General features: G+C 36.9%; 1 protein-coding gene across 1 annotated transcript in view; it reads right to left on the reverse strand.

Moving 5' to 3' along the window:
- AKT3 (AKT serine/threonine kinase 3) overlaps positions 1-12000 on the reverse strand; it is a 143380-nt gene that overhangs the window by 5231 nt on the left and 126149 nt on the right. The window contains exons 11-13 of the mRNA XM_030447219.1: positions 11482-11696; positions 9620-9707; positions 1466-1568 (exon numbers count right to left, since the gene is read on the reverse strand). Coding sequence (XP_030303079.1) covers positions 1466-1568; positions 9620-9707; positions 11482-11696 — 406 coding nt within the window. The remainder of the gene's footprint in view (positions 1-1465; positions 1569-9619; positions 9708-11481; positions 11697-12000) is intronic.

Raw genomic sequence — 12000 nt, forward strand, 5'->3', positions numbered from 1 at the left:
TCAATAAATTTAAAACTCTAAATCTTGGTAGCACCCCCATATTTTGTGTTGCTTTTGTCTTTCATTATTAGCCATTCACACTGCATACGCAGAGCTTCAAGAGATCAGGACTTTAAGATGTTGAAATCATATGGAAGTACAAATATGAACAAATTTCTATCAAGACAGATGGGAGTAGAAAAGGTTATTATTTTTTTTTTACAGCCAGAAGACTTAAATTGGCAATGTATTTTTTCTGGAAGCAAGAATGTATTTATGAAGTTGGGCAGAAGTACCAAAATGATGCAAAAGTGGAAAAAAATAATTCAGAGATTATACTGCTACCAAGGCAGACTGGCAGAAGCTTCCTTCTTCATGTTCATTATAAGTTAATTGTGCTGCAGAGGATACTTTTCTACTTGAGAACACTCAGAATAGAAAAGGTTATTTTTTTTATAGCAGGAAGACAAATGTATTCAAACACTAAAAACACAAAATGCAGAAAATACCCCAGATCTATACATACTAACAGAAAACTTCAGCATGAAGTTTTGTGAAGAAAACTTCACAAAAAATTGACCTAGCTCTATGAAAGGGTCATCAACTTTAAGTATAGCCTTTATAGTCTTTGTGACCCTCCTTTCCCATCCTTTGATTAAATAAGCAGAAAACCTCGCTTAGGAAGGAGATGCATTCAAGAACTCAGCAGCAAGATTTTAACAGCTCTGGGCTGGTGACTCTGTTAAGCTCCTGCTTGGCCTATCAGATCATGATTTGTGTGAGTGTATCAGACGACAAACTACAAAGTGATGAAATTACATCCACACCAACAAAGAAACTCTCTGCAAAGCCCAGCAGAGCAGGTACATATATATTAATAACTTCTTTAAGAGCTCTGCTGAAGCACAGGAGTTGATAAGAAATTTCATTTTCAATTGATATCTAGAATTAAATTATAGAATTAGAATTAAAATATCCAGAATTCTTTCTGGCAGCTTCTTTTTTCCCCCCCTTTTTTTTTTTTTTTTTTAATTTTGGTCTTCAATGTGTTTTAAAATATGACCAAGCCTGGAGAGCCCACTGGGGTCACTAGGAGTGTTCACATGCTTAAAAAGCAGGATCCATGTTCCAAGTACTTTGCTGAAGTGCAACCTTGACCAATAAACATTTGAAGCTGGGTGTTTTTGTTATTTAAAAAGAAAATGAAACAAGCCAAAATAAAACCCTAAAAAAACAAAAACAAAACGAAAAAATACATCACCAAAAATGCCCCCACCACCCAATCCAGAATGATCTAATATTCTACACCTTGTAATTACTCCTTCTTTAAAAGAATACTGTCACTGAGTTACTTTTTCACACTTCCATATGAAGATTTTTAAGTAATAGTGAGAATAGCTTTCCTATTTAAACAGAAAAACCCTTACACAGTGCTTTATTGTAACAGGATTAATTAAGTTACACTTATGCATAATTTCTGACTTACATTTTTCAGGCGGTGTTATTGTAATAGTCTGAGCTGTAAATTCTTCATCAAAATACCTGGTGTCTGTCTCAGATGTCACTTGAGGTTTAAAAGGAGGTACAAGCTGAAAGGGACCAAGAAACAAAATTAAATTACTGTATCTGAAGCCAGCTAAAGTACTACTAGGAAAACAAGGAAGTTGTTCTTCTTCTCTACACCCCAGAGCAGATGAGTAGGTCTGTGAAACCCAGCTTAGCCTCTAACTTGTAGTAAGAAACGGAAGTCAGTTCCAAAAGTACTAGTTCAGAATCCAGCTCGTGTCAGAACACAGCTAGATACCAAGTACTGCTCTCACATGACCTGCAGATAAATTAAGCTGCATACAGATAGCTACCTAGAAACTCTTTAGGCCATTCTAATTACCTGCACAGATGTCAGGCAAAGGCACCTCTAGGTACTTCACCACAACAGACAGCACAGTAAGCATGACACAGGGTTTTTTGCACATTTAAGGGCTGCATCTGACCTCACCTTAAAAGAATTATGTGCACATGACTAGATTTTTGTATTTTTAAAAATGCCAATTTGATGTTTAAGTGAGTTGCTGGATCTAATCCTACTTACTGCTTTCAAAGTACTGTGCAGGATTTCCCAACAGCAAATCACTGGTATTTACTGCCAGCTCACAGGCAGGACTGCATTACCCCTCTTGGACAGCCTTGCTATCTACCTTCCAATCCAGAACAAACACCTGAAGTCCAAACATTTTAGCTGCAAGGCAGCTTCAGTATGGAATATCACACTGCATGGTGCCAGATACAGCAGTTTAGTTTGTATGGTATTGCAAATTGGGCAGAGAGGGCGACAAAGATTTCTGTTGTATCCTGGAGCCCTTCGTATTATCTCCTCCTATACAATTTAAAGTACACACCCTGAAGACAGTGCACGAATTTCCCTTTCTATATAAGCAGCTACATTATGGCTCACTGGTATTATCAGAGCTTGGGTGTGGTTCTCACCACTTCCCTGTTAATCTCTCTCCTCAACTCCAGAACACCAAAACCAAACAATTAATTTGCTAGTATACCTCACATAGGAAGTGGAACTGCTGTTAAATCCTCTCCTCTCAGCAGGTTCAATGCCTCAGACACAATTCACAGTATGTGATGTAAATTGCTTAAATTACTCTGTTTGGTAATTGTTATAGTACTTCATTTTGAAACATTTGATTCACAAGACTTTTTTTTTTTTTAGAGCTTGGAGACATCTGCATGAACTGCTGAATGTTACACACTGCTCTGCCTCCAAGTGCTAACCAAACGAGAGTATATAACACACAAATAAAGCTGTCCAAAACCTGAAAATGCTACCCTGCCTATGAGGACCAGACCAAGCAAGTATGTATTGCTGCACAACCAGCCAAAGAACCCTCACTGTAGATCTCTATCCAGAAAATTATTAATAATAATTCTTAATACTTTACAACTATGGGTGAAGCATAAAAGATTAAAATGTGGTGAAGTGCATAAATGGGGCACTTAAAACAGCAAGAAAACAGCAAAAAGAGACCTAAGCAAAAGTCTGTGTGGGTTCATACACTCACACGAAGCCTTTCTCTATTCTTTACTATCATTACAGACTCACACACAAATTCCCATTGTTTCCAGCCCAGGAAGAAAACTGCCACACAGTTCTTTTCATGTTTTCCCCTCTCACATAGGCCACATTAGACTGAGAGCTGGTAATGTAAAAGCCATGTTAGCTGGAGAAAGATACCTTCACTGTACCTCACTATACCAGAACACAGCAGAATGCTGGGTGGTTCCTGGGATGTAGGATCAGTTTCTGACACCATCCTTCTGACCCATCCTTCCCTACACGTACAAGTCCTTCAGCTAATAACTTATAACAATTTTACATCTTTCCCAACTGGGATCTTATTTCCAGATCAGAAACAGAAAATGGCATTTCACAAGAATTAAACACTTACATAGAAAGAAAAAAAACCCCAAAAAACTTTAAAAAGTGTTAGCTTCTCAAGTCCAGGATAAGAAACGATGCAATTCACATCTCCAGTAGAACCAACAACTCTTGCAATGAAGTAAGCCAGAGACTTTTCATGCTACAGCTACAATGGCTTGTGAGGAGAAGGAGAAAACATTCTGCAGCCCTTAACAGCTGTGATTTAGGTCAAAGAAGTCAATGAAAAAAAAAAAGGACTGGCAGGGTAAGATCATAATGTATAGCAATGTATGGATCTGCAATTGGAGAGGAAAAAGGTAACGCATTAACTGATAAGTTTCTTCCTCACAATGTTACTGACTAGTGACTGATTTACTCAGGGCTTTTTCCTTTTTTTTTTCCTTTTTCCTTTTTTTTTTCCTTTCCACCAGAAATACAGATTTTTTGTGTTCATGAATGTACACACACATGTGTGCATGCAAACAAAGAAATAAAGGCTAATTTCAGTGTGAGTTCACTAAGAGCTGATATTCAAGACAAAAATCCAACTTCACCCATCTGTCAAGTAGAATCTGCCCCAGCCATTTCCAAGACTTGGTGTTAGAAATGCCAGCAGAAGGAGTATAAAATTCTTAGTGTCTTCATTACCTCCAGTGAATGGCATTTCTACTTGGCATCCATCAAGAGTAGTGTGTGAGAAACACCACTGTTCTTCTACATATCTAGACCTGGGAAACTTGCCACCTATCACTCAGGGGAAGGAAAGGGGCAGGTACCTGAGTCTTACAGTTACACAAAGATGAACAGACAGGATCTATCCTATACCTTGAGATTTCTCATGCTTACTGAATGACTACACTAATACTATGATAAGAGAAAAAAGAAAATGTAATTATTTGCTCGAAAATAATCTGACAGGAATCATTTGTCTTGGTGTTGTATAAGAAGTGGCTGAAGCTGCTTTGAAGTAGATGTGATGCACTTGATCTCCCAAATGAAAAATATGATGCTTAAGAATATTTATCCTATCTTCCTTTTTCTTGTAATTTAAATGGGAATGTTCCTTCAAGTGGACTCAAAATTAACAATACCCTAAGAATCTTCTCTGCCAAGAAACTGCAGCTGAAGAGCACTTTGAGATTAAGCATGAAAGGAGTAAGAGAAGCAGCTTTGGATCACTCTCACTGAATTGTTAATTTCAATAAATCAGATAAATAGATTACAATATCAAAATGCCAAAACATGCCAATTTATTACATATCATATAAATATTAAAAGAGTGATCACTGTTGTTCAATTCAGGCTATATTCGTAAGGAATAACTATCTGAATCTTATTTATGGTTCAACTTCAGCAAGACATTCCACTACAATATATGAGATTAATTCTGCTTTTCTCAAATCTTATGTATTTTTAAAAGTTATTATAAAAATAACTACAAAACATGTATTTCAATAATGTCTTATATTGTCACGATATGCCATATTTCAACAAGTTCCACCCAGTTTATTATTCAAGCCTGACAACTGTAAAAAACTGTGTCAAATGTCCAAATTATTTCTAACTACAAAAGTTAATTAAGTGTTGGTAAGTATGTCTTTGTGATTTGATGTTCAGAAATCAAACTTTCATTTCCTGTAAACTTTCATGGAGAACCAAAACTGCAAAGTGTCTACTTTCAACAACTGAACAGGAGAGACACATTAACCAAATCAGAATGGTGGAAAAAATAAATTATCCTGTGATAAGAGAATGGGGGCACTTCACTTAAATATGCCTTAATATTTCATCACAAGCATGCTCAGCTGAAAGGGCTGAAAACATGTCAAAATTCACAAACAGACTTCTCATCCCAAAAAAAAAAAAGTTTTTCTTGTAACAAACTGGCTAACTTACTAAATGACATTCCAAGTAAACTTTTTCACATAAACTGAAATGCATTAACTCACAAAATATGACAATAAAATATCTCAGAAAGACTCTAGCAAAGCTAGTCTCAAGTTTTTATATTTTTCTGATGCATACCTGTTAATACATGATACCTCATTTATACATCTTTTAAGCTCCCATCAGAGCAAATGCTTGGTGACCCTAAAAATCCCACACAGATACTCAGAACACAAAACCTTAGTTCAGTCTTTCAACATTATATCCTCAACAACAATATTATAATTGAGATATGTACATCCTTTAAAATACTGACTTTTCTAACAACAATTGTTTCATCCTTTTTCTGATATTAGCTCATTTATTAAAGGAAACAGGAGCTGATGAGATTATACACTCTGTCAGTCTGTAGGCCCTTCCCTAGCAAACTCTGTTTTCTGAGGGATACAATGCTGATACAACTGACAGAAAAAACACAACTCCCATGACTACAGCAACAAGTTTAGGAATCAAACACCCTTAATGTCTGTAAACTGAGGCAGCTGGGGCAACTGGTGATAACCAACCACTTGGTCTGCCCATATAATTTAAAGTATCACTGGAAACACAATTAAAAGATCAGACTGGTTAGCAGTTTTCTGATCTTTTTACTACTTTGCATGGCAGCAACACAAAGCAAGTAAGGAGGGTCATTTCTACAGGCTTTGCTGCACTGCAGATAATAGTACAAAAATAGTGTAACTTGAACAGCAACAGCCTAAAACCAGATGCTGGGATTTTCCTATTTCCCTCCTGCCCCTTCCATTAAAATCTGATATATGAAAGTACTTCAATGTGCATTGAAGTTTGGAGTTATACTGCAGATTTTGCCAGGCCTGAACCCAGGGCTTCAATCAATGCATTTGATCATCTGCTATTGTTGTGTCCTAAATTAAGCAAAACCAGTCACAGCTGAAGGGTGAGGAGCTTCTGGCAGCTGCCAGAGTTCATGCTGAGATAGGTGTCTTCACAAGTGCCTTGCAGTCACACTCCAGCTTTAGCCATCACTGCCGCTTGCCTCTGCTTCCTTCCCAGTACTAACGAATAGATTTGTTAGCACTCCCTATTTTGCTTCAAGAACAATCAGAAGTGTTACCAGAAATCAGAAGGATACAGGTACCTTAGCCCAAATTCCCATCCAGTTCCTTTCTTCTTCTTTCACTCGTATTACATGCAGAAGGAAACACAGGCTTTGCTGAAAGGTCTGGATTTCCTTTGCCATGAGGCTACCTGTATGATTCAAGCCTGAAGACATATTCAAATTCCTATCTTTAAATTTATGCCCACGTGGTGGGTTTTTTGGTGAAAGACCCTTGACAGAACATCTAACAAGCTAAGAGTATTTCTGCAACCCAAATCAAAATATGGTAAGACAATTCTTAAATGAGTAACAGAAATTTCAAAACGCTTCCTGATTCCAGCTAAAAATATTTTACTTAGAAGTACTTGGGCTTTTGAAGTCTACAGAGTTTGCCAAAGTATTCAATTTCTCATACTCAGGCAGAGAGATAAAAACTCATCAGGGCTGAGATGATCACAGGAAGAACCTGGCACAGGCTGCTCTCTTTCATATGCCCTCATGGTATTTCTGCCAAAAACGAACACATCACATCGCAAGTGCTAACTACTATAGATTTTTCATTTAAAGTCCATGACCTTGCCTGCTCCACTGTGCCATACAACATTTTATTATCATTGTGTAGTACCAAATTAGTTTAATTACTTTGCAGTATCAGAGAGCTAATAATTCCATTTGACCGTTTGCATCCACTTGAGCTGACAGAGCTACTGCTGTTGCATGAAACATTTTTAGTTTACAGACACAAGATTCTGTCTCTAATCACACCAGTAAACTGATAACCTCGTAAGAACAGAGATGTACTTCATCTCTAGTAAGTATGATAAAATTAGTGGCCTGGGAGCATAGTGTCCACATGTCTGTATGACAACTACCTGACTACACATGATATTTCGGTTACCATTACTCCAAATGTGAACTTCAGTTCTTTCATTGCTACCAGAAATGTAGCCAGAAGATTACAGCTTCATGTTGCACAAACCTCAGGCAAGATTACTGTGAAATATTTTTACTATGCAAATGATTATATCAACTCTCAATTTCATCAAGTGACCCTACTGCTGAAGACCATCCTACTAACAATAAACAGCAACAGAAGCAAGCACAGAATAAATCTATTTGAAAATCTAATTTGTTTGATGCACATTCCTCCTGAGTTATTTTAAAATATCAAAACTTCAAAAGTATGTATATAAGCATACTAATAAACATACTCAGTGGAAGTTCATTAACCTTACTACTATGTTTGAAGTTTCTATTCCAGGGAACAGTTGTACTTTGAATACTTGAGAACCGATAAGACTGTGTGTGCAGAAGGAAGAACTGGATATTTTAATCAACCAAATAGCTTTGTAATAGGAGAAAAAAAAATTTTTAATTAAACAGAAAAACCTAGAAAAACAGAAATAATTTTTAAACTGTGTGCCAACACTGCAAAAGAAGCAATTCCTGCATAGTCCTCGAAGCTCAACTGACAAAACTGTTCAACTGACAAAAAATCTTGGAAATTTAGTCTCTCAAAGCAACAGAGGGCAGAGTAAACAGTGAATGACTACAAATTCTCCAGCTATATCACTCCAGTAAGACTCCATGAGCATAAAACAAAAAATACCTGCATTTATATAGTTATAAATTTATTTATTTATATACTTTTATGTATTTATACCTGCAAATACCTCCTTTTACTTAAATATCTCAGAATAAGATCTGGACTGAAAGATATTGCCATAGTGATTTGAAGATTCACAGCACATGCTTAAAAATTAAGACCATCTCTATTTTTTAACGAAATACTATGCTCAACACAGTATGGAACTGACAGCTCTATTTCTAAAGAAAAATAATTAAGAAATCTTTTTTCAACAGAGCAAGCGTGATGTAACAGCTTTTTCTTTCCCACCCACTCCCAGCACATTACAATCCAATCAATTTAAGTGTATTTTTTTTAACTCCAGAAAGGTCCTCGACTTGTATTTTTAGATTTTATCTTCAAAGTGCTTCTCTACAATGTTCTTAGCCAACCAGTGGTTAGGCTCATAAAGTAACCTGATGAATACACTTGTTCTGATTATTTATTTTAGAGTTTCTTAAAAACTCATGATGCTGCCATGGAAAAATCAGACTTGTACCAAGTAACTTCAGAGTACTGTATTTTGTATCACCATACACAGGCTCTTATTCCAATTCTGGTATTTGTCAGAGAAGTACCACACCAACAACCACACATATTTAAAATCCTGTTCAACAACAACTGAAAAAACAGTTTGTATCAGTGACATCGTAGCATAAACATATTCTGCTCATTCGTATGTCTTTCGTTTTCCTTTTATTTGAACAAAGAAAAAAAAAAAGAGAAAAATCTATCTTTTAAATTTACGCAGCTCAATTGGCAGATTAACAGTGTAAAACAGTTGAGGGGAAAAAAAAACCTGATTTTATCAAAATAGAAGGGGTTTATAGCAACAAGTAAATTCTTACACAAGTACTGAGATAAAATCAGCTTCTGTATATAAAACAACTTAAGTCAAACTGAAGTTTCACATCTGAGTAAGATAAAACCAGTTTCTAAAATCATCCCCAATGTGTTGATCATTACAGGAACAGAACTGGGTTTAGAGAAAATGAAAACTGTTCTAGTTTAATTCCGAGTACTCACTTTGTCCACAAACTGTTTTGGCTCAGTGTTTTAATGCTATTTTAGTTTTCTTAGAAAGCTCTTTAACTTAAGTTTATTCAAGTTTGAATAAGACTTCTACCTAATCAGCAAGTAGAGTTTTGCTATCAGTCCCTTCCAACCACTTAATTTTCCTATTTCTAGAAAATATTTTTTCAACAGGCAGAAATAGAGACAATCCAGGATACACTTCAATTGTACTTTCCCATATTAACTTGAGTGATATATTTACTTTTCTCTTGAAGGCCTAGTAAGGAAACATAAGAGGAAAAGATTTTTGATGCTTACATAATAAAAGAAAAATTTTTGCTGAGTTTAGGTTAGTTTGAAAAACTTATTTTTGGTCTACTGGAAAATTACTACTGAAAAACAAAAGACTACATAAGGACACCTAGGTCGGATTAATTGTTCATTTACAGTAATGCAAACAGTTGTAAAGAAAAGCATTATTAACTTCAGAGAGCAGCAATCCTACAACTATCATTTGAAACCACCTTGCAGAAGCCAGCTTATTCAATGGCACAAAAAGACATACCTTTTTATCATATACATCTTGCCAGTTTACTCCAGCAAAGAAACTGTGACGCATGATTTCTTTTGCATCATCTGGGCCTCCACCGAGTCTAAAGAGAATGGAAAAAAAAATCATTTTAAACAAGCATTAGACTAAAAGGGAGATTAAGATATTGTAATAGTTGGAAAAATTACTACTTGGTTTTTTACTATCTGGGAACAATTCTTACCCATTTAATATGTATTTCTCACCTGCTTACTATGAATTTGGGTGATCTTGAGAGAAAATGTGATGAGCTTATTAAAAAATTCATTAATTTTAAAAACACACTTAAGTTTAGTTATCTTGAAAGACCAACTAACATTTAAAACCCAAAGGAACCCAACAGTGCTGATGCAACATTTTGCCAAGGAGGTGCTAAGCCCTGAATCAGTAATGAATCACACGTCCTTTTTGTACAGTGTTCACTGCGTTGCATCTGGGTGCTGTAACAATTAACCAATTATCATAAAATAGTCTCAATTTGGGTCAATTAGTATAAATTAATAAATTGTAGGCCTGCTGAGAAGGTTATTTAAAGGCCATTGTAAACAACCACTGTGGCCCATAGCTTGCCAAAGCCAGACTTTGGCAAACATCTTAAGAAGTGAATTCTACCTAATTTGGGTGAACCTACCCAAGGTGATTTGAGCTTGTGGAAGTGGTCACTGCTGACAAAAGAGAAGTGTCCCATCCCTGCTTATGCTTCTTCCTTCTTACTTGTATCTAAAGCATCATTTCAACTGATGCCTGTGAGCTGAGTCAGCTCACTAACCTGGAAGAAAACTAATCATAGAAACTAATCATAGAAAACTAATCATAGAATGATTCTTTTCATAGAAAAGAATCATAGAATGGTTTGGGTTGGAAGGGACCTAAAAGATCATCCAGTTCCAACCTGCCTGCATGGGCAGGGACACTTCCCACTAGATCAGGTTGCTCAAGGCCCCATCCAACCTGGCCTTGAACACTTCCAGGAATGGGGCAGTCACAACTTCCTTGGTCAACCTGTTCCAGCATCTAACCACCCTCACAGTAAAGAATTTTTTCCTAATGTCTAGCCTAAATTTTCCCTCTCTGAGTGTGAAACCATTTCTCCTCATCCTCTCTCTACACACACATGCAAAAAGCCCTACCCCAGCTATCTTGTAGGCCTCTTCAGATATTGGAACATTGCTATAAAGGTCACCTTGGAGCCTCCTCTTCTCTAGGCTATAAGACATTGCAACCAGTCCTGCTTTGAGTGCTCACAAGCAATGCCCACTACTGAATACTGCTTGAGAACAAAGTGAGGATGAAGGAGGACTAGAGCAGATTGAAGAAGAATGCCTGCAGCCTTAAAATGTGCCAGGAGACTTGCAAGAAGAAGAAATAGATTGGGGAAAGAGGGGTTCTAGACACAAATCTCAGTGATTTACAAAGACAGAGAATTGTTTTCGAACCAGAGGGGACTGGACTCTGCTAGTACAGTGCAGCAGCCACTGGAAAATGGCTCCATGAGACACTACAGCCAACTCAGTGTTAAGTCACACTCTGAAGAAAGATAGAGAGTTTTTCCTTTGTTCCACTACACAGTCTAAACCTGAAAAGATCCCTGTTTCTTGTGAATGATTTAAAAGAAATGTTTTAAACATTATTTTCCCCTTTTGCTTGTAAAACTCACTTTGCCTACTGCTGCTGTACTGAAGAAGTGGTAATCTGAGGCAGTATGGGTGCATATGTCCCTTTTCTGTGACTGACAGGTCCTTCAACCTGGAAGACCAGACACCACTGGCCTACTTTTTACCTTAAACAGTGTAGTTTGACATATTTATTATACCTGTACACCCAAGGGATTCACTTACCGCTTATTTGGATCCTTTATCAGCAGGCCTGATAGTAATGACTTTGCATCTGCAGACAGTGTTCGAGGAAATTTTATGTCCTCCATTAGTATCAGTTCAAACAGTTTCTCATGATCTTGGTTGTAGAATGGTAATCTTCCACACATCATTTCATACATGACAACTCCTAAGCCCCACCAGTCCACTGCACGACCATAGTCATTATCTTCCAACACCTAAGACAGAAACCAAAACCAGCTGTAAGACATGGACTGTTTTCAGACACAATCATTTCAGTCTATCTGATGCCTCCCTCTATGAATGTGCTTCCAAGGCTTTATTTTCACAGTGTGCTACAAGGTCTCCCAGAACCTGGCTCAATACATGCAACTGACCCACACATCTGAGTTCACTGGAATACCAGGCATACTGGAGACTGTACTGCTAAAAGCAAAATATAAAACTGAGAATGACCTCCTCAAAATGATCATGACTGCATTTTCCCCTTTTTTATGTCCTCTACAATTCTATGTCTAGTGT

This window comes from Calypte anna, chromosome 3 (genome assembly GCF_003957555.1).
Source record: "Calypte anna isolate BGI_N300 chromosome 3, bCalAnn1_v1.p, whole genome shotgun sequence".
NCBI classification, from domain to species: Eukaryota; Metazoa; Chordata; class Aves; order Apodiformes; family Trochilidae; genus Calypte; species Calypte anna.